Source organism: Epinephelus lanceolatus, chromosome 14 (assembly GCF_041903045.1).
Source record: "Epinephelus lanceolatus isolate andai-2023 chromosome 14, ASM4190304v1, whole genome shotgun sequence".
NCBI lineage: Eukaryota > Metazoa > Chordata > Actinopteri > Perciformes > Serranidae > Epinephelus > Epinephelus lanceolatus.
Window position 1 is genome coordinate 26,294,980 of NC_135747.1, and position 24,064 is coordinate 26,319,043.

Here is a 24,064-nt window from a genome sequence, read left to right on the forward strand (position 1 = left end):
TCTCATCGTGCTACTTTCTGTTTCCGTGCAAACTCCCATTCACCCTGTCTATTTTGAGATCCTCCAAAATATTGCAGCAAGAGAGTCGTGCAAATCAATAAACCTCAGCATATGTCAAAGTAATGCTTGCTTTAGCTACTTACGATCTGAATCAAAGAGGGATGGAATCTGCAACCTGCAATCCCTGAAAGGTGAATTGTTGTGTGCTGGTGGGGGGAAAGAAGTGTTTGTTCTGATAGTTCCCAGGCAGAGTGGCACCTCATTATGCTGATTGCCAGTTGTGCGTATGGCAGTAGGAGTAGGGGGAAAATAAGGTGGTGTGAGTGATATAAAATGTCTGCCTATAACACACTGACTGCTGGGTTGAATTATGCATGAGAGAGTGACTTTTGTGATCAGCACAAGACAAGTAAACACCATAAATGAATAGGCTCGTATCAGAAAAAGCGTTTGTTTCCTTTTTTCCTTTTGAAAGACCCTATCATTACACACTTTAATATGCAGTATAATGTGATTTGGTGCCATAATGATGCATGTCAGCCCTCAAAAGGTGGTTAAACTTCACCCTGCAAAATAAAAAGCTGAGGAAAATTGGTAGCTTTGGAGGTTTAATTACCCTGCACTTGGCTTAACCCATTCAAACCATCATGGCCTAGAATTTGAATTTCAAAAATGCAAATGCGGCCTCACCCATAGTGGACGGTGTCCCACGCTGCCGGGGCGTGGTCTTGGATAGGGGGGGTGGGGGCAGACAAGGCAGCACGCTGTTAAGTTTTCAAACTGCACAGGCAAACAAAAGTGGCAAGCAGGAAGCAGGGGAATAACCTTGGGAGAAGAAATGCGGTGGACTGTTTCAGTCTGGGACCAGATCACAGCATTTGTCAGACAGATTATAATTAAGCAGTAGTGTTTGAACTCATGAGTAAAGCAGCTTTTTTTTTTTGGAGCTGCTAAGCCGTCTTGTCGGAGACATTTTTACGCATTGTGACTGAGGACACACCGGCTCAGGTGTATTGGTGGTACAATTAAGATCCCAGTGTTCGGAGTTCCAGTATTCATTGATTAATCTGATTTATTGTGTCAGAGCACAAAGCCTTGTCTGCTTCATCTAGAGCGCCCGCCCATTGGGCTTTCTGCGGAGCGATAGTGGGAGATTGATTATAGTCTCCGGGATTTGCCGTGGAGAAAGCCAGAGCCTGCTTGGACTGCGATTTGCTCTCCCATCAGCGAAGGGGAGGAAAATTATAGCAACGACTTATTTCAGCCTGACTCCACACGGACAGCACTCTCTGATCCCTCCTGTGCGCATTTAAGCCTCCTGTCTGTAATCAGGTTTTTTTTTGTGTCTCCAAATACGCGCAAGACAGTCACGCCGGACTTTTGTCTTTTACCGAGGAGGCTGCGAGTGTGAATCGCCTCCGCAGTCTCAGATGCGTAGTAAACGGAGAGTGGGTTGGGTCGCCTAGGCGCCTGGCATACGCACACGTCGTCAGCGATAAAAGCGAGATAGGTGAGGGGGGGAAAGAGACACCCCGAGGCTTTTCATTGCAATCAGGAGGACACCGGAGAGGTGAGTCGGACACTGGCAAACCGCCGGACTCGCACCGGCTTGTGGATTTGACTCTCAAGACAAATCCCAGCCGCTTTTGTCGCTCGGGGATCCGCAGATCCTCTGATTCAGGACCAGCGGTTAACCACACTGTCAAACCCGACCAGACATCCCCTCCTCATCTGAAGGGAATATTACAAGTGGATCTGCGGGGCAACACACAATGGCAACCGGTGCGCTCCTTCTTGCCTGTGCGCTGCTTGGTAAGTCATCTGAGGAAGCTCTCAGCCTTTCAGCCTTCATCTGTGCCGCTAATGTGCCTCTGTGTTTGGCTCATAGAGGCGCACCTGTGTGACACATGTGCATTATAGTTGGGCAAGCAACTAATAGTCATGGTGAGTCAGGTGGAAGTAGGCTACATCGATAATCACTGCGATAATGACAGATGCCCGTGAACAGCTGTGTGTGTGTGTGTGTGTGTGTGTGTGTGTGTGTGTGTGTGTGTGTGTGTGTGTGTGCTGAACTAGGTTAATGTGATATTTGGACTTCTAGTCACAGATTAACCCTATACAGCCTGACCTCTTGTGTTCATGAACTGATCATATAGACATCCTGCCATTGTGTGAAGGTAACCTACACACACACATATAAATGTACACATACATACTGTATATATTACACACACATTATAGACACACCTGGATGACACACCACCAACACCCCCAGGCTATGAAGTCATCCAGTGGGTGTGAGGTAGGCTACCAGCTTTGTAAGCCATCCCTCCAGGGGTTAAAGCTACCATTCTCACACATTTCACCTGCAATTTATTGGATTTCACAGACAAAAGCGAGTTGGGGCATGCACAGCCGATGACACTGGGTGACACAACACAAACACTCACACAGGCATGATTGCTGACACACTCATACAGCACAGTGCATCCTGCCTGTGAACTGTCCCAAACAAACACCAGATGGCTTTTCTGTTCCTGGATGGGGAGGCCTGTCAGCGCTGCTGGGGGGACGGAGGAGGGAGGGCGGGAGTGGGAGTGGAAGTGACCCCGCTGGAGGCCCCCACTTGGCCAAGAGGATTACCAGTCTGTGCCTTGCCTCACGTCCCCTTTCCGCGCATCAGAAGTCACTTTCACTGGGATTGAGTGGGCTGTGAATGATTATTCTCCACGAAAAACGTGAGCTGTATTGTTCCGTGTACAGTACAGAAGACTGCACACAGTTAGACGACAGATCTTATCTACAGTGTAGGCTGGAGAACGGAGGGTTTTTTCAGATTACATAATAGCCATGAATCATATGGTTAAACGGGAAGCGGTTTGAGGTGTTGAAGAACATGTCAGGTGTTTGGAAAGATTTTGTTTTGTGTGGTGTGTCTGTGTGGCTCCCTGGCACAAATCACAGGAGGACTCAGGATACTTTCGCATGCTGTTATGACACGTTGCCAGCATTATTAGTGATATTAGGCTGGCAGATCTGCTATATGTAATACGCTTCAAAGAAATCCTCCAGAGCTGGAAAAATTAGTTGATTGACAGAAAAGAAATTGGCAACAGTTTTTGATGATCATTTTTAAGTTGTTTTGGAAGCAGGGATGGCAAAATGTTCTGGCTCGAGCTCCTCAAATCAAGTCTCTTATAATAGTACGCTGACTATCTTTAAGGCCAGAGTGCTGGTTAGACAAAATAAGACACTGAAGACGTCACATTGGGCTCAGGGACCTTCCAAATCAACTTGGCAAAAGGCTGATTTAATGCAACATTGGTGCCAGTCATGGGTGGATTATGAGACAATGGGCCCCTGGGCACAGATATGCAAAGGGCCCCACCACCTTTCCTACATAAAAACAAGAAACACAGACTCTGTTGAGGTTTTGCGTCTCTTTGTAGTCGTTATGTATCTTTTTGTGTGTTTTGGGGTTTCCTTGTGGTTGTTATGTGTCTCTATGAGGTATTTTTCTGTCTCTCTTTGGTCGTTTAGCCTGTTTTTGTTGTTATTTTATTCTCTTTGCAGTTCCTTTGCATCTCTTTGTGGTATTTTTCTGTCACTTTATGGTAATTTTGAGTCTCTTCCTTGTCGGTTTGTGTTAATGTGAGTGCCATTTTGCACTTTGGGCCCCTGAGCCTGTGCAAGGTAGGTGACTTCTGCGATCCATCCACCACTGTGCCAGTGTATAAATATGTTTGTATGGCAATATATTGCCATATCAATTGTTTATATGTCTCCTGGTGTGCATGCACAAGCATCTGTGTTAAATGAGATGTGCTTGTGTTTGTCTTTTGTATGTGATCAGCTGTCTGATTTCGCGTCATGTGTCAGCTGGCACGCGTGCTCGCACTTGCATTTGTTCAGAAGGAAGAAAGAAATAAAGGTGGATGACAGCTGTGTTAGATGGAGACTGTATCAGTCATTGTTAAACCCGGAGGTGCCACTTACACAATTTTTTGGCAGGCAAATCTTATATTGGGGTTATTTCTGCTGCTGAGTTTGCAACCAGGTGTGAGTGGGTGCGCGTGCGCATGCTTGTGGCACCGGGGTATATGATATAAAGCGTATAAAAAGAGTTGCCTGAAGGAACGAATGTTTATTAGCTTTACAAACAGGATGTCTTCCTTCCCCCCCTGCAGAGAGTGAGAAAGATGTCATGCGCCTTGTGTGGTGAAACAGAGTGTGCTTTTTTTGGGGTGTGCTTCTGTTTGTGTAAGAGTGTGTTTGAAACGTCCCAGTTTATATAACTAAATTGAAATGTAATATGTGCAAGGCTGGCTGGTTTAACTGTGAAATGCCTGAGTGGTTTCCATTTACCGGGCTGACAGGAGAGCAGCCTCCAGTTGCCCGGTTCAGATGAGATGTCACTGGTCCTGCTTATGAGCTGGTCTCAGAGCAGCTTGACATTGCACGGAGGGGAAATCTTAAAGCTTATGCCTGACAAGATGCACATTCTGCCACCTGCAGTTATTCACGCGTTTGTCACGATGTGATGCTTTACATATATATATATATCTTGATTATCTCTGCCAACTCAGTGAAACAGGTGCTGTTTTCACCCTGTTCACACAATATCTGAACTCGTTATGAATGCATTTGCACAAACCTTTGTCAGATGGTTGGTCGTGGGGATTGGAAAAATGTGATAAATAATTCATACATGTTGGCTAAAAGTGGGGTGTGGCAGTGGGTGTGGCCTCTTATTCAAAGGGAACATAACACAACCAATTAAACGACACAGAATCACACTGACAGCTGCAGCTTCATGTTATAATTCATCTTTTTTTAACCCTGCTGCAGCATTTTTTCCACATTATTTTCATTTCCATCCGTTGGTTTCCATTTATTTCTATAGGGTATGAAAATATTATCAGCAGACTTTAATCATACATTATGTCTGCGCTGATTTTTTGTTATTTATTATTACTGTGAGCTAAGTCAGCGCAGTGTTTTCAGATTTATCTTTGGTTAATCTGCATTTACAACACAGCAGTAATGAAACTTCACTGACACTGGAATGAAAAATAAGCTGCAGACTTGTGTTCACTGTGATGGAATACACAACTCAAGATGAATAGATTCATAAAGTTTAAACACTTTGGGAAAAAGGTCAGCAGTTATTTGAAATGTACATACATTTCACTTGCAAAAACAGTGGTATGATCCTTTAAAAGCGGCTTGTTTCTCCATCCTCCTCCTTCTCCTTCGTTGCTCCTCTGTCTCCTCGTGTGCGGTAGATGTTTTCTTGTTTCCTTTCAGTCATCCTTATCTTTTTAGTTTGACTTTTGATGCTATTTTTTGATCAGTGGTTTCAAGTCAGAAGCGACGCTGAAACAATAGCCTGTTATCCGGGCTCATTACAGTGCTATTGATTGAAAAGAGAAAAGTTTTAAGTAGTTGAAGTAACGCCATCAAACTTTGAGTTTGAAGCTGGCCCTCCATAATTGGCCCAATCAAACAACATGAAGGTACTTAAGAGCTCATTTCCATTTTCGGCACAAATATTGTGCCTTTCTTTTTTCTCCCAAACTTTTGTGCAGTGGAAGAAGGGCAGCACTTATAGCCACTTAAGTTAGGATTTGATTGTCCATGTGGTGCTGTGACAATTGTCAGAAATGCTTGAAAGTGGTTAGAGATTGAAGAATCTCATTTTCTATTTCAGACCTACTCATTAAAATGTGTTCATTTGTTAATGTGAATGAAGTCTATAATTAACAGTGGAGGAAATCTGGGACATGGAAGTGACAACTGTATGAACCTCACTTCTTGCCATCTATTTTTTTGACATTATGATGCAACTTAACGAAAAGGTTGGGAAGCTTCATTGTTTGCTTAAAGATATACTCTGCAGGGGAGACTCATACAGCAGTAATCCTTCTTAATCATCACATAAAAGTGTGCGGTGGTGTATTTTTCCACAGAGACTCTGCCTTCTGCCTGTATTTTCTTATTTTCTTTTTATTTTATGTGTTGGGAACATTTATGAGAGCGTACCCCCACAGTGCTTGGGTGAGTTGGGTCTTTATAAAAAGGTAGCGACCAGGTCCTAGACTGTTAACAGCAGGCATCCAAAGTCCTGTTTCTACCAAAGAGTTTCGGTATGGTACCTTTGGAACCACGAGTAACCCTTCAGACATGGTACCTAGACCCTAGCGTTTACATTGCAAAGATTAGTCTTTTATGTGGGCAGGGTTGTTGTCACTCACTGCTCCGTCCAGCACTCACGGATGGAAGTCTGCACCTCGTCTATCGTCCACAGAACAAAATACAACAGGCTGCAGTGAGAGTCTCTCTCCATGGGATGGTAAAAAATAGTGAGTTTGTGCATCTAGTCTAGTCCTTTTCAGGCAAGCTGGGTGGGTTTAGTGTTGCCGTGGCCCACAGCAACGATGCTCTGCGGCGCCTTTTTTGTCTCAGAATGAGGACTAGAATATATGCGATTCTCATAATCCGGTCAAAATTAATACATATAAACGCTTGAAGATCCACCCATTACTAAAAGTGTATGTCATATAAAAACTAAAGTGATGGTCAGAGTTGTTAAAGTGAAATTTAAGGTGTGCTGATTGATTCACATCGTCAACTCATACAAGTTAACGTTCCACCTTAAAAGTCACCGGCAGTCGGCCCAGTGAATTAAGTTATATTTTTCTCAGACTCCAGCTGCTGCAAGAGGCAGCAAAACATCCTTTCATTTTATAGTTACAGTAATAAAACCCTCCACAGTATGAACAGTGGTTACATGAGCCTCAAAACCAGCCACAACTCAGCCCTGAGCAGAGCGACCGTCCTCTATTGACCAATCAACAGGCTGCAGTGTTCACAGCTCCACCTTTTAGTACCAGATCTGTGTGCTAGGTACCCCAACGGGGGGGGGCGGCCAAGAATGGGGACGGTACAGAATGGTTCCATTGGTACCATCCACAATTTTTCACAGTGGAAATGGAGAAAGAGTGTACTGAACTGAACTGAGCCGTACTGTTTGGTGGAAACGGGGCCGAAAACAGTGCAAATATAACAAAACGCCAAATGAGTGAATCTGGGGTTGGCTTTTACTTTCACTGTCACTGCCCAGCGTGTTAGCAAACAATAACATACCATTTTAACTGCCTAGATGCCAAAGGGTATTTGAAAAAAAAATCCCTAATTGTTTTTTTGGACTGTCTCTCTTTTTAAAGTCATGGGGATGATGAGGTCAACGTACAGGCATTTCAACCTTTGTCAGCATTCAGAGTTTGCTTTGACACACCCTCATGCCCACCACAGCCTCTCCTCTGTCCCAAATAAGAAGGACAGCTGCACGCTTCCACCCCAAAATGACAGGGATTTCAGCTTGTGTGTGGTCAAGCCGGCGCGTCCTCTTGCTGTGCATCTTGAGTCAGCTGTTCTCCCACTGGGGAATGCTTTCCATGTGTTTGTAAGCCTCAGCTGACACAACATAGAGTGCAGTCTAGACAGTAAGGGAAAAATGCAATAGCTCACTGTCTCGCTGTTTGCATGTTACGCTATGTATATGCTATGGAAAAGTTTGGTGTGCATGCGTGTGATTGTCCCAAGTTTTGTTGCTCATTATTTTTGCCTGTTGTTGCCACCAGAAACAAGAGGACCTACTTCTCTCTGTTAGGGGAGATGCAGGCGTGTGCAGCTGTCTGATTGTGGTGCTGTTTGCTCCCCTTGTTATTTTCTGTGCCTGCTACATCTCTCTAGTTGCACGCACGCTTGTTTGCATCATAAGCACTAGACCCACGTCTCTGTGTATACCCATGACAAGACGCCTTTTGTGCTATTGTTTTTTCATATCATAACATTGTTGACTCAACTGACAGAAAACAAACAATAGAAAAGCAGAAACAAGACAAGTCAGCTTGGCTATCATCCACCAACTGTGTGGTAGGTTTCAGTAAATATTCATTAAAGGGATGGGTAATGGAAATGCGAGCCATTCGTGGGTCAGTGTCAGGACTGAGATGTCCTATTAGTCATGGATCAATAGAGCTGGATGAGGGGTTTGTGATTGTGCTTGTGGACTTGTTGCATCAGGTGCACCCAAAGGCAAGTCAAATACTGGTTACTGGTGTCCACTACCCACAGGGCACGTAATGGCCCCGTAATACTGACTTCACAGTCTGCCACTGAAACTCACACCCAACTTCCACTGCAGTTTTACCACAACCCCACTGTCCTCTTGTAATGAAGTTTCCTCCTCTCTCTGTCCTCTCTAAGGTGAAAAGTTAGTGTGAAGGAAGAAAGCAACTTTTCCTCCAATGGAGCTGTCAGAAGAGATCAAGAAAAATTTTTAAGATTGAAATGGCTTTATTGCGGGCAGAGCAGTAAATCAAAACTGACGTTAGTTGTGAATAATCACAGCTTGTCTTCTCATGCAGTGTCTTGTTTTTTTAATGATGATCCTCCCCCGTGACCCAGATCTGAGCTGTAGTCTCTCTCCAATCCACATGGGGAGATGAGTGACTGTGTGAAGTGAAGCAAAGTTCTTGAGGGAGACTTCCTACCTGCCACAGTGAATCAGGAAAGTGGCTGGAGCCGAAGCCGGAGCAGAGGCAGCGTCTGCTTTGTGTCAGATTTTGACTCTGCAGCAGCACCTCTGGTTTTATTGTCAGGACTGACCCACATCACAGCTCCCTGCTGAGCTTACACAGTTCTGCCTGCGCACTTGGTTACGCCTGAGATCATATCTCATGTTGTGTGAAAACAAACCAACAACAACCCTTTAGCCATTCAGTTTGTTAAACCATTGAAGTGTTCTTTTGAGCTGATTTGCATGTATCTCTACTTCTCTTCACTCTAACGCTACTCCAGCTGCCTCCTCCTCCACCAGTGAATAGCCCCTGACCTCCCTCCCCCACTTCTTTCGAACAATACCAGCCCAGCCTACCTCCTCTTCAAAAAACACTAATTAGAAACTACGCTTAAGGGTGATCTAAACCAGATATTTTCATCATTCTTACACTGTCAGAGGGAGAATCTGTCTTTAACAGCCACATCTACCTCGGACTGTTTCAGAGCACCTTCTTTACCCTGTCAAAAGCACAACCCTGCCCCCTTTCCCTTGGGATTTGGTCTGCTCCTCCCCCACTCTTCCTTGTTGAGGGTGATGATGACCAGCCTGCGAGAGAATTCCTCTTCACTCCTCCACACACACACACACACACACACACACACACACACGTAACTCACACAAGCACCCACAGCGCACTGAGCTGCTGTCCTGCGGTGCAGCCACACTCCCCTGCTCCATGCTTGATCCTCCACCAGAGCAGATCCCACGCTGGTGGGATACACACCAGGCGGCGTAACTATGACGACCGCTCCCCACCTGCACACCGCTGATCCATATTCAGTGGCGCACGCTCAGCTCGCTGTGCGCATTTAAAGGTGTGTGTGTGCATGACTAAACGTCTACATGCGTGTTCCCCCACCTTTTCTGAAAATCCTCTTACGCAATGATGAAGAGCACTTCACTCACTTTGCCATTATGTTCTGGTAATGTGCTTCTTTTCCGCTTAACACCTAAGACCAAAGCGATGCATGTGTGTGTGTTTGTGTCTAATTGCTTATGCATAAATGCATGAATTTACAAGCGCATGTCTTTTACTGCCTGAAAGGCAAAATGACTGACAATGGCAGAAAAAGTCTGTTTGAAGTAGACTAATTAATAGTTAATTAGTTTCCTTTCCAATCTGCAGCTTAATGCGCAAACGTGGGAACTGATAGCAAGCTGCCACTCATACAAAAACTAACCGCTGTACATAAAGTAGATACAGCTGTCAGGCTTAATTGTGCACAAGCGCAAGATGGATAATGACCGAAGATAGCTGAGTGTTTTTATAGCCTCGCATTCTTTTACAACAATTAACGCAAACATTCAGTCGATGCTGCTGTTACAGTTGCTCGTGACAGGATATTATGAGTTGAGCGTCTTTTGTTTGTTGCGTAATCTGTGTCTGTCTGAAAGTTTTGTTTCGTGGTATGTTTGGGACCACAGTGCTTTGTCATGCAGACAGGGTGGGGTGTGTGTGTGTGTGTGTGTGTTGGGGGGAGGGTTTAGGTTGGGTAGGAGTGGGGGATGGGTAGATGAGGTTAGTGGGGTAGCAGGTGTCCTTATAGAGTTAATGGATTTGGCGATGGGAGTAGATTGGAGCACTTAACATACTGTGTGTGTGCATGTGTGTGTGTGGGCTGATATGAATAAACCACTGTGACAACTTGCCTCTGTCCCTCATCTTGACCCCCTTTCCTCCCACCCTGTTATAAACCCCAATAAACAGTAGATGGGATAATGGTCTTATTCTCTACGAAATGATGATTGGCCCTTTTAACTGCTAACCTAAACACTTCCATGTGGCTCACACTCGGTCCCGCCACATCATCTATTCATACAGACTAACTGTAACCATCTGTCACACTGTATGTTTAGCGAGCTCTCCATGGGCCACAGAGTAGCAGATTAGACAAGATAATATGTAAACCATGTCATTTGAACTTAAATTGCTTTGATATCTTTCACGCAGGGATAAGATTTTATGGATACCATGCCATTGTCAATTCTGCTTATTGGTCATATTCTTTATCATGGAGAAATAAGTAGGCTAAACACGTTCTCAGTGTCAACTGTTTTATTATCTCTTGAGTTTGAGGACAGTGAACAAAAAGTCTGTCATCGTCTAGAATGAATGGAATTAGAGAATATTTGTACAGCAGTTGATTTCATTGAGGTTTTATTTGTTAAAGAACAAAAATCTGCAAAGTCTGCCTGCATGATGCTTAAGTTAATATATCAGGATAACAGAACAGACATGCTGCTTGGTTGAGTTTAGGGCAGGGCAGGGCAATATATCAATATTATACTGATATTGTGATATGAGATTAGATATCCTCTTAGTGTTGTCTTTTCCTGATTTTAAAGGCTGCATTACCAGACTGTTCTAGCTGTTCTATCATTTTCCTTTACCCACCCAGTCATTATATCCACATTACTGATGATTATTTAGCAAAAATCATTCTTTTCCGACATTGTTTTCCACCTGCAACTGTCAGAAAAACATGCCAGCGCTGATAAAAGAATGGACAAGTTCAGACACATGCAATTGCGATTGATCAGCAGACAATTCGGAGCGGTTCTCAATTGGTACTGATTTACGATACCTGTCCCTACCTCCACGTCATGATTTGATATTCTCCAAATGTTGGTGAGAAGCACAGACTGCAGGTTTGAGACCTGCTCTTTAGTCAATTCACTGCTAATGTTCAGTGTGTGGGGTAGATTTTAAAAGCAAGTTGACCGCAGCATTTATGAGGAAAATGATGGAGAGAAAATGATTACTTCCTGTATACAGTCCTTTTATTGTCTTTATGTGCAGCTGTTGATTTACTGCTCACATTGTAAATGCTGGGTTGAGTGAAATTCATGTATTCATTTACCAGTATACTACAGCATTCAAGTAGTATCTTGATTTTGCTTGTGTGTGTGTGTGACCTGGCTAGGCCTGGCATTATAGTCGATCTCATACACCATACTGCTGCATATAAAAACACTACATTTCTTTTACTGTGGCCTTTTGGACGGAGGCATAAGAGTGGCAAGAGAGATATTGCTACGCAACTGCAATTTTTCACCATCTTTCTCGCTGCTTCTCTGTCTTTGAATTATTTATTCATAATAGGACTGGCAAGGAACTGTCTTCAAGCACACACACAATTTTTAGGCTTTAATTATATTTATACGTCAAGATGTCGCTTTAGCTGCACCATATGTGACTATGGTGTTGTAACTGAGTTAAAGCTCGGCACAGGCTCTCCCTGTTGACTGTCGCTGCACTGCTGCAAAGCTAAGTATCAGAGTCATGTAATCATTCTCTAATGAAGTTCCAGAGTAATGCTGTTAATGTTCACTGACCTTCATGTTCAGGGACGGAGCCACAAAGCAACATGTGGCATCTGATAAACAGTGGGAACAAGTTTAGTCTGGCCTCGCTCGTGAGAATTTTGATTGAAATTGTTTGAAAATGTTATTTAAAAGGCTCGGGGAATCACTGCACGCTGATTATCTGTTTCAAATGATCACTCAGAATGAAACGATACAATTCAAAAGCTTATTTTCATTGTGGTCAAACAGGAAGGCAAAGCAGCTGAGGGTGTGGGAGGGGGGATGAAGAGGCAGCTGTTCAACAGAGAAGAATGGATTATTATCTGCTCCTTGTTGTTGACACTATCGACATCAGCACCGGAAATGGATGGGAGAAAAATTGAATCAGCCCACATGGAAAAAGTCCCATTTCTGCTTGGCAAGCATCACCCGTACGCTTACCTACATTTAACAATGTGATGGAAACAGACACATACGGTGCGCAGAAACACACTGACACAGACGCACGAATTAGCCTTAACCCCCCCCCCCCATGGCTTCCATCCTGGTCTCGCCAGCTGTTAAAAGCAACAACGCAGGTGGGGTCATGACTGTTGTAGCTCGGGGGGCTCATAAATTAGGACTGGTTAGCATAGTGAGAGCAGAGCATGGCATGACCCAGGTGTGACACAACACAGGAGTCCCAGTTAAGATCGGCAGACATTGATTCAAGTCACAGAAATGGAGACTTAAGACAAGCTGATGTGGAACTGACTGCTGAGACTTGTCTTACATAGACCTGACCTCCTGAATGGCATTCGACTTGAAAGCAGAATGTTTTGACATGAGACATATTAAAATCATTGTCTGTATAGTAAATATAAGTGCAGCAAGCAGCCACCAAGCGTAACTTAGCATAAATGATGGAAAACCAAGCAGCAGTCTCAAGGGCTGGAAAATGAAGCCACCGCAGCAGTGCCAAAAACTGCAGTTCCTCAAATGGCTATTTGAAGCTGGCTCCAAAAGTGAGTCAATCCTCATAGAGCCCCATGTTAAAATGCCCAGCTTTACAGCAGAAATAAATATGTTTACAGCCTGATACCAAAAACTGTTTTGGTCTCTAGCTAATTTTCCCATTCATAACGTTGAATCTCTATGAAATCTTTATATAACACATCTACTCAAACGTTATTAAGATTTAAAGTTATGCATAATTAAGGGCATAGCCACTTTGAGTGACAGGTGGATGCTGTCTGTTGACAAGCTGCTACCACGTAACCATGGTGGAATCCCATATTCACAGAGTAGGTGTCGCCGAGATGTCGCTATTTCGGTGTGGTTTGCGTTCGTTAAAGTTATTTAACGTTTCAAAGGCCTAAAAAAAGTCCTGTTCAGGATTTGGTTGTACTTGAAGACCCTCTGAGGAGTCAGATATTCAATTTTTTTTAGCATTTTTGCTGTTTAATGGACTTAAGCCTGTTTTTCGCCAGCGAAAATTTGCATTAGGATTATCATAGTAGGGCAGCACAGTGGTACAGTGGTACAGTAAGAGGGTTCCTGGTTGGAACCTGGGGTGGGGAAGCGCTACTGTGTGGACTTTGTATGTTCTCTCTGGGTACTCTGGCTTCCTCCCACAGTCCAAAGACATGCAGGTTAGGTTAATTGGTGACTCTAAATTGTCCGTAGGTGTAAATGTGAGCATGGATGGTTGTCTGTCTCTATGATGGTGGTCAAAATGCCAAACTCAAGGCTTTAAAACAGGAGTCCACAAACCAGTGGGTGACATCATAGTGGCTGTGTCCATTGTTTTATACTGTCTATGCTGGAGACAGAGGAAAACTGCTAGCCTGGCTGTGTCCAAAAGTAGCACAACCATTTCTTGGCTGCAAGCACTAACTTCTTGATGTCTTGTCATTGCCCACAGCTTAGAAATAGTTAATCTCAAAACCCTTGGTAAAATATACTTTAATTAATGACCTGTGGAAGTGCTCGATGGCTGATTGTCACATTTGGACAGAGCTACTTGCCCCTCTCTCCAGTCTTTATGCGAAGCTAAGATGACCAGTTGCTGATTGTATAATTTCATATAGCACACATGCATGTGAGTGTTATCGTCTTCTCATATAACTCCCGGCAAGAAAGTGAATACGTGTATTTTCTAAAATCGTTTAAAAACAGCTTTGTCCCTGTTGGGAGAGGAAGAGAAAAAGAAGAGCTATGTAAGATAAAGAATTTGCACGGAAACTTTTTGTGCTCCAGCTAGAGATAGAGGGAGTCTCTGCGGGACCATAAATGTGCAGCGCATTCATGTACTATACATGTATGTCTGTTTTTATGTCTGGTTCTGTCTTTGCCCTCCGGCTACGTTTCCTGCTCTCCAAGGTTGTGAACAGTATGGGGAGTCGTCCTCAACCCTGCTGGCTTACTAAAAACTCCCTCTGTGAATTTTTCCCTCTGTGTACCTGCTCTCATCTAATAATCCCTGCATATATACCTCTGACATCACCTGGCTCTCTGTACTTGAGCCATACAAAGATGAAATAGTGACCTGCAGTATATCCACTTCATCTTCCCACTCTCCCAATGCTCCTGCACTCTCTTGTTCTCACTCTGATTAGAGCTGCGTGGATATAATGGGCAGTTGTTGTAACTGTTTGTCAGCTGTTAGAGCGGCCCGCTGGCCTGGCTTACTGGCCCTCTAATGGAAGTTAGAACACTTAGTCTCTCTTGCTCGCTGTATTTCTCCGTGTCAGACACTCACATACACAGTGTCACACCTGCTTCCCGGCTGACAGGCTTCCAGCAGCTAGAATGTTTTCCCTTGGACACTAAAAATCATTTAGCTTTCTCTCCAGCACTGAACCAAACACGCGATGTCCCTTGTCTGTCTTTAAAACATCACAGTTAATAACTCTGCAGTGGATATGGGATTTGTTAGAGTTTTTGAAGCTGGCAGAAGGGTCAGAGGTTGTTAACGACAGCCCCTGCTACACTGATTTCTACATTCTGAGGCAGATGATGATTATCACCACGGGAAGGACAAGGAGTGCAGAAAGAGCGAGAGAATGAGGCCTGAATTATAATATTTGATACTGCCTAGAGCCTATCAATCAGAGATCCAAGAATCTGAGAAAGCCGTGGGGAAGAAAGCGTGGGGATTCTCATCACTCCATTACATGGTTTACTTTAGGATGACATGCTTACCTAGTGCCATGTAAAATGACTGAGCCAACTATTCACATTCTTGCTCAAGGACAGTGTCAGGATTTACACTGCGTCAGCACAGGCAACACATTGCCTTATGTCAAATTTAGATGTAGAAGATGAGAGGAAATTAAAGAAAAGGCAATTATAATGTTGCAGGGTGCAACATAATGGAGCCCATACGGGGTTTTATTTTGTTGCACGATTTCAGGCACGAGTCATATTGCTCTGTGCCCATATTCTTTATAAATGTTAACGTTTCCCTTACATGAAAATGTTTCCTCTTTCTGCCGCTTTCATCTTTCTCCCTCCAGTTTTCCCTCATCTTGGAATCTCTCTGTCTCCCTCGCACTCGTGCTCTCTCTGGTAATGATGTTAACAGGGTCAAATCCTTTCGGGGGCCTAAAGGGAGAAAAATGCTGAGTGATTTTGGAGAATGGTTAATCAGGGCTGAGGAGTGCAGAGAGGGAAATACTCTTCATGTTATTCATCTATCTCCAGCGTTTAGTTCTCTGTGTCACACACGTATGTGCAGCACATAAGTCAGCGGTGCGCTTGTATATTCACTTAGTTCTCGGCATCTTTGTGGTGTTCCTAGCACCCCAGAGGCTGCTGTCATTTTCTCTTTTGCTTCTTTCTTGTTCCTCTTTTTCCTTTCCTCTCACCATGCGATACTTTCTTTGCTCATCGCTACCTCGCTGTCTGCGAATCTTCACAAGATTTTAGATCTGTGGGATGAGTCTGAACCTCCCTTGGGGAGATAGGACATTGACTAGGTCCTTTTTTTTTTTTTTTTAATGTCTCGCAAGCATGTTCGTAATTAATTCATATTTCACCGGCTGGTGTTGCTTTAGTTCCCCCGCTCTTCAACTTTCCCCGAAAGTTTTTGTGGAAAAGTTTGAGGACAAGGACTTGCTGTTCACACACCATCAGGGGTGGGAAATACCACACAAATTGGTTTTGAACTGAAACTAAGTAATGCCAGGGCCAGAATTAGCAGCCGTATTGATATAGTTACAGATGTGTTTTATTTTCAAAGCCCCTAAAATTTGGTTTCACATTTTCAAATATTTCTCCATATCATTAAATATTCATTACTAGATAAGCAACACTTAAAGTTCAGAAAGAAAACATTATTAGTAAGTATTAATTTAGAGTTTAAAAGTCAAAAACTCTGCTAGTCTGCTTCACCAGAACCGTGTTGGTGTGCTTTATAATTTCTTAACAGTGTAAATCATTGGTTCTCAATCAAGGGTCTGGGGACCCCGAAAGGTCCTTGAGAGAGTTCAAGGAGGTCCCCAGAAAAAAATGGGGATTAGTTTGTTTTCACTAATTAAATTACTATAGAAGCCCAGTATGAGTAGAAGTGCTTTTATCATGCTGAATTGTGCTCTCCTCCCGTGACCTGGAAATCATTCACCCCCTCTCAGCCATCAGGAGGATCTTCCAATCTTTTAAATGCACCTTGAGGAGACATGGTGCGAGGAGAGAGAGGAGGTTTCTGGAGGCACTTAGAGTAAGGAAACACAAGTGTATCCTAAAAGTCGCTTCCTTGCATCTCTCTCACACATTCTTGCCGGGAGGAGCTAAGACAGTAGGAAAAGACTTGAGTAAGGGAAGCGAGGAGACAACGTTAGCATGATGAAAAACACCCTAAGAATCATAAGAGCGAATATTCTGACCATAGGTTTCACTTCCTCCATGGTTATCTCCTCAACTGTATTTAGGGATCCTTGACACGGAAAAGGTTGAGAACCACCAGTATAAATCTTGCTGCAATGCCTGACATCACCTTTTACCGAATGAGCATCGCAGACTTCAAACCAGTAAAAAGAACCCACAGAAAAACGCAAATACAGAACTCTCTCCTGTGAAATAACAAAAGCTGTTTTAACGACAGCAGAAAACGTTGGGTTTTATGTAGGACCATAATCGCTCCAAGCAAGAGGATGATTGGAAAAAAAAAATAGATTTCAGGGCCTTTAGAAGTGGCCTGTCCTCTATTCCATGAGGCAGAGCGATGTGTCATGATCTATGGTGTGAATGCGTCATTAATTTGCAGCCTGTGAGTGCTCATTCCCACCAAACAATTTGCCAAAAAAAAAAGCATTTCTTTTTTACTACTCCCTTTTAATTACTCAAACACACGCGTGTTTTAACAGATGATGCTCATCTTTCATTCTGTGCGATTGTGTGTTTGTGTTCTCGTAACTAACGAGGTGACCCCTGACTGCATGCACAGAGCAGCAGCGGGAAAGTAGAGCACGTGTACTAAGTGCATGGGCGGATAATGAGACAATGGGCCCCTGGGTACAGATGTGCAAAAGGCCCCACCACCTCTCCTACATAGGAGGACACAGACTTTTTAACTGTCGAGTGCTTTTGTTGTTATTTTGCATCTATTTGTAGTCTTTATGCATTGTCTTATGGTTTTGTTTATGTGTGTGTTTGTAGTTGTTTTGCACCCTTTTGCGGCTGTTGTGTGTCTCTTTGCAATTTTCCTTTTCATGTCTTTGTAGTCATTTTGAGTATCTCTCTAGTCCGTTCCTGTTTATTGAGCATTTTACAAGTAAAGGCCAGGGGGGCTTCTGACACTGTGCCCCTGTGCCTGTGCCAAAAGGCCCATTCAGCAATCCATCCATGACTAAGTGTGCACATGATATGATGTCAGGCTCTTGTTGGAGGATAAGAAAGAAACATTGTTTTCAGAGTCAGTTTCTCTACTCGAAATAAAAGTGGGTGAAATATAGATGATGGAGGTGGATCCATGTCACTATTATCAGTACTCAGTGACTTAGTTTTGGTAGTACTGCCACTTGAGGTAAGGTATCTGCCCACCCTTTGCTGGCAGGTCATCCCAACAAGTCAACTGTTTTTTTATGTACATACATGTATGTGTGTGTGCGATTAGGAATGAAAACACAGTGAGAAGAGGTGATGGACAGCTCGAATCGCCACATTAGCACATCTCCACACCGCTGTGAATGTCCTCTATGTTACTTCCACCCTGCAGAGTTTTTATTATACACCTTTCTTGGTGTATAATTATCATGTGTCATAGACGAGTGATGGTGTGAGTGGTAGGCATGAATGCTAGTGGCCTCCCTGCTGTTTCCACTGAGAATAAGACACTGGCCACAAATGATTGGATTAGTATTTAACCCCACTTCCACTTAGCATAATCCTCTTTGCAGCTTTCCGTGTGTGTGTGTGTCTATGTGTGTGTGTGTGTATTATGTGTTTGGAGTCATCTGCCCCCATTGCTCCAGCCAACGAACATCAAGGTCAGTTAGGGAGCTTGTCCGTGGTCATTCACCATTATCTGACATGGGACGCATGTTTCCTGCGTCCAGTCAACAAGCTGTGTGGGAAGCGACTGGCAGCAAAGATGAGAGATGAGACACAGGAGAGGGAAGCCAGAGTGGGTGAGGTCGAGAGGAGGAGAGGGGTAGAAAGACATCCGCGGTATGCAGAGATGGAGATGAGTGTTAATAATAGAAAATCCGAGGCCTTGTTGAGCAAATATGGGCACTCGGCGATCGAGGCAGCGCAGCCAGAGGTGAAGAAGTGGGGGAGGTTGCGGGCGCAGGATTATTGTGGAAGGGTGGTGGAATAGAGCAATCAGTTGAAGGTCTGCAGGGTTTGGTATGTCATTGTCAGCCTTTCTAAACAGCCTGCAGAGCGATGGGCACTTTGAAGTTTCACAGAGCTGCTTAAATCCTGCCTGAAAAGATGCAGAGAACCGCGAGGCACAGAGAAGAGACAGGAATATACAGAGAGAGGGAGAGGGAGAGGGAGAGGGAGAGAGCGGCGGGGCAGGACGAAGGGAAGGATTGACGATGGGTGAAACACGCAGGAAGGGAGTGAGAGTAATCAGAAGTAAGGAGGCAGCTTGTTTCAGGAGGATGACAGGAGACAGGCGTGCGGAGGAAAGCTCTTAGTGCACCAACACAGTATGAGTAGTATGGTTTTTTGGGATGTATGAGTAATATGTTTCCAGCAGTTCTGGATGAGTAGCTGCAACATGAGAAGCAGTGATGCAGCGGAACAGCTCTGACCTGATCTGAGCTGGATGTGGGTAGACCGGGTGCCGCCAGATTAGCACACTGACATCACAGTGAAGAAAAACAGGGAACCAAAGTCTGAGTCAGAATGGATGGCTGCCTCTTACCTAATGCATCCCATAATATGCTCAGCCAGATTCAGTCAGCGCACTTCACTATAGGCTTTCTGTCAATCTTAGCTCAGGGTGTTTGGTGTTTGCTCAATGTGGAAGGATTTCCTGTGCTAACTGGCTTTTAAATGCTGGCGGCCAAATGTTCTGCAGGTTATGGCCTTTAGTTTTACAGCAGTGTGGTATGACAACATGTTCAGGTGGACAGAGATGTGCAAAGATGTGGGTAAAGGACTGGCAAGGTGCCAGCTATATTAGCTGATGATAAGACGAAACCTCTCAAAGTCTAACTTTTCCAGAAGTCTAAAAACAAATAAATCATTTTTATCTGAGCTGCTGACAGAAATATGAGGAGGGATCTTTTTAGGGGAAATATGGATTTTGTTAAAGGTGCAGTATGTACTTCTGGAGGAAGATGAGCCGTTTTCTCATATGAACTCTGGACAGTGTGCGGAGAATCACGTTGCGAACATAGTCTGGAGTTTCCCTTTCCTATGTAACACACAATAGGATTGCCTGTTTGTTTAGGTGAGGGGTGGAGCCTGGGTAGAGCACACAGGAAGTAGGACATGAGACAGATTACACTGTGGTCACATAGCTGGTTTGCAGTTTGGTCATAAACAGTAGAGTCTCCTGCTGTTCCTTGAACTCGTCTGATGATTTTGGTGTCGACCCTTATCGGCAGCATCTCTGGAGTTCAACATTTTTGTCGCCGTCTTTGTTCAAATAGCCCTTCTTCTTCACTCCAGGGGCCAAATGCATTCAACTCTGTGTAGATGACTAAAACTGTGTACGCACAATGACAGAAATGTGCGTATGCATTTTTTTCGTCAGATTTATAAAGCCGCACATACGCCTGATTCCGTTTTCTGAATCTTGATCATTGTGCCACTGGGTGCACAGGTGTGAGACACATTCTCACAGCCACAGTTCACCAGAAATGGATGTAGAAATGACCTTAAATGGGGGGTCGGTGGATTAGTGGATAGAGCAGGCACCCCATGTACAAGGCTGTTGCCGCAGCGGCCCGGTTTCGAGTCCAGCCTGTGGCCCTTTGCTGCATGATATTTGTAGCATCCTTAGCACTACTTAATTACATTTCTGCAAACTATCATTATGGTAAAATCTCAATTATTATTATTAAATGTCACATGGATGATCAATGATTCATTCATAACGCTCATGTGGAAACTGACTTTACTAAGTGCTGCACAGGATAAAATTAAACAATCACTGACAGGGAGGTGAATAAAAATAATGATGAAATTTATCACTCATGAATAATTAAGATCAATTTTCATAATGCGTCTTTGATTGACATTTTACAGAAAGCCGTGTGAGCTGCAAAAATAATCAGCGAAGTTGACAAACCACCCAAAACAATGCTTTCCGTCTCAACTAATATGTAATCTCCAGGATAAAGTCTGTTTCATGTCTGATACAACTGATTCAGACATTTCCATTCTCACATACAGCTCCTGTGGGTAATGTCCAGATAATTTCAGGTTTGCAATGCATGTGTGATAGGGGCTGTAGTTGGCTGCTGAGTCTTATTTCCAGGTCAAATACCAGCGCAGTGGGTTGGTGGTTCAAACCAAGGTTGTCAGTATTTGACGACCTGGGAATGACACTCAACAATCAACTCTTTGTTCAGGACTGCATATTGAACCTTTGAGTGCTTACTTTTTTATTAATTATCTCCATTATATTTATGTCAAGACAGCATCAGGGTATGCCTCATATTATCCAGCAGCACTGCATGAATGATGTAAGCAGCGTGCGTGTGGAAAATTAATAAGCACAGAATTCTTAAGGAATACATTTGGAGCTCCAGTTGACTCAGTTTATAATTTCAAGCCTTATATAGTATTCCTAAATTATTCCTATAGGGACATATCTGTTAGGGTTCGGTGATATTACAGTAATCTTAACATTCTTTAAATGTGTTTGTTATTAGTACTGTCGCTATGATACTACTAATGATATGATTTTCCAGCTGTAAGTTAGAGGCAGCTTATTTACAGATAGTTGGACCACTTGGCAAAATAAACTGTTTATTCCCCGTATCTTTAAGAACAACGTTGACCTATCTAAAGTTTAAAGTTGCGGCATTCGTTGGTAGAGTTCCCTGATTTATATCTCGATGAGTCCTGTGGGGGTCCTTCAGGAGAAATCGAGCCATAAGGAGTGGCTACTTGGTTTAATTTTCTCTTTGGTATGCCACTGACTGAGTTCATCCAACTGAGGCCACACACCTCAGTTGGAAATCATAGATTTGTAAATATTTTATCAGTCTATGAATGGATTGTGTCTCAAAAAGCGAGCGATAGACAAAAGACTTGAAGCTCCTCCAAGTGCAGGAAGGAATATAAGACATAGATCCAGACACACACACAGTCAAGCAGGCTCGTACATAGACACGCATACGCGGACGTAAATGGACTCACACTAATAACAGTGAATGGAAAGTGGGGGTGTAGTGGAAGTGTAAGAGAAAGTTACTATGAGAGGGGAGAGGATGTTGAAGTTAAAAAGCTGTTCTGGTGAATTATTAATGCCAAGTATTGTGCCCACAGACACAGCATCTTACAGACTTTCTTTTTCTCTCTCTCTCTCAGACACACACACACACACACACACACACACAGCTGCAATCCCCAGTTGCTTGTGCAGACAGGAAACAGCGCTCTTGTCGCTCTGTCTGGATTTGGGGGGTATGTGTAAGTGCTCTGTTGTCTCCGGCCCCAATGAGAGGGATGTTTGTAGTTGTTCCCTGAATGGTGAATGCGGTGTGTGTGTGAGTTTGGTTTGTGTGTGTGCGTGTGTGTGTGTGTGTGTGTGTGTGAATGCAAGGGGTTGAGGCAAGATTCACATATGCTGTCTGCCTAAATATAGGCTACAAAGCAGCATACAGAATCAGTCTTCACGAGGTGTTTAATGGTTAAGTCGTCTCTCAGATGCTACAGTGCTCAGTACACGGCTCATCATAGTTCACTCCACTAAGTGCAGGTTTTGTTTGAATAAGAACGACGTACGAGAATAGAGGATTGCTAATTTATTCCTTTAAACATAAAAGAAACAATGTTTTGAAGTCTATCCGTCTTAGATTCTTATGGCCTTAGTTGTTATTTACAAAATGCAAATGATAGACCCTCTTAAATGAAAAATTAAACAGTGCTGGTACAAGCAGACCCTCATAAAACTAATCTAGAGAGAAGAAAATGCTTCGGGAGCAAATGACTGAACTGAATTTGTATTTCATGCCTAGAACAGGGAGGTATTTGACAAATTACTTAAACTATTTCAGGTGGCAGCTCTAACCTCTTACAGTGCAGTGTTAATTAAATGGCACCTAATAGGATTTCATTTGTGTAAATTAAAACAACATGTATCAACTTGGACTTAAAAATGCTAAGATTTGATTGACATTTGAGTGTTGTGGCTGACGCGGAAATGCGAATGGCCCTAACTAGAGCCAGCCTCTGGTTTGTCTATTTTGGGCTACTGTAAAAACAACATGGCAGGCTCTGTGGAAGAGGACCCACTCTGTATGTACATGTAAACAGCTCATTCTAAAGCCCAGTTCAGACCAATGATTTGCAACAAGACGAAACAGTTTTAGAACGTCGCAAAGACAAGTTGCAGCGGTGTGAACTGGCCGGTCCGAGCTCGACTCAAGCTGGCTGATGGTGTCACCTGCAACTTAGCTGGTCATCTGCGGCTGGTTTTAGAATATAAGGCTGGTCACCTTTTTCTACAGCCATTCGGCTTGTAGTGAGGTCTGCAGGTCATGTCAAAATGACCGCAGACGGCATGTTTGTTTGCTGTTGGACGGTGGGTCGTTGCTGCTGATTGCTGTATGTGCCTCTGCCACCCAACTCACACACATTCTCACTGACTGTTATTCATATTATAGTGGCATATTTATTATGAGTACAGTCCATCTGATGCTCGTTTTGTTTGTTTTTGACCCTTTCATCACTACTACTAATGCAACTGCAGCCAGCATCTCACCATCACTATCCTAATTCATACTTTAAGGAGCTACAAATTATATTCAGCCACAAAATGAGCCTGAAAAGCTGGAAATCAGAACAGAAGTACAGAGAGTTGTTGCATAGCGATGATACACAATCTCATCTAGTTGCATTGGTGTGAACTAGCAGGTTTTTAGAGCATTGCAGAACAGCGCATTGCAGGTCTTTGGTCTGAACTGGGCATAAGTCAACAAAGACCTAACACGTCTGATTTTCAGGTGATTATAAACTAACGAACACATAGTTATGAATATCATATTCCATTTCTGCCAACAGATGCCCCTAAATCCTACACACTTGACCTTTAAAGTAATTGTGACCAAAATATGTACAGAGTGAGAAAAAATTGTACTTAAATAAACTGTCAGTGCTTGCTGGTGGGGAAACCTTTGAGTGTGATGGTAACACTTTATCTAAATGAACTCATATTCAGCCTTTTTTGTACTGAATTCTTTTGTGACATTTCAGCCACCATTAACGCAGATACTGGCATATTGGTGCTGGTGTAATTAAGCAATATTACAGGAGAGGGTGTGATTCACCCTCATTGGCATGACGCATTGGCGCCAAGGCACCGCAGCAATACTGACTAATAACTGGAAACAATCAGTTACCAGTATACTCGGATGTAATGGAACCTAGTTAACTACTCCAGCAAGTATTCCTACCCTTAGTAATGACCTAACAACAGAGACGATTTATAGTCTCTTTTGAATCAGCCAGCCAGCTTCAGATAAC

General features: G+C 43.5%; 1 protein-coding gene across 1 annotated transcript in view; it reads left to right on the forward strand.

Annotated features, from left to right (window-relative positions):
• The first annotated feature begins 792 nt into the window (after window positions 1-792).
• igsf3 (immunoglobulin superfamily, member 3) overlaps window positions 793-24,064 on the forward strand; it is an 87,044-nt gene continuing 63,772 nt past the window's right edge. Inside the window, exon 1 of the mRNA XM_033617357.2 lies at window positions 793-1,812. Within this exon, the coding sequence (XP_033473248.1) occupies window positions 1,773-1,812 (40 nt within the window). The 5' untranslated portion in view covers window positions 793-1,772. The remainder of the gene's footprint in view (window positions 1,813-24,064) is intronic.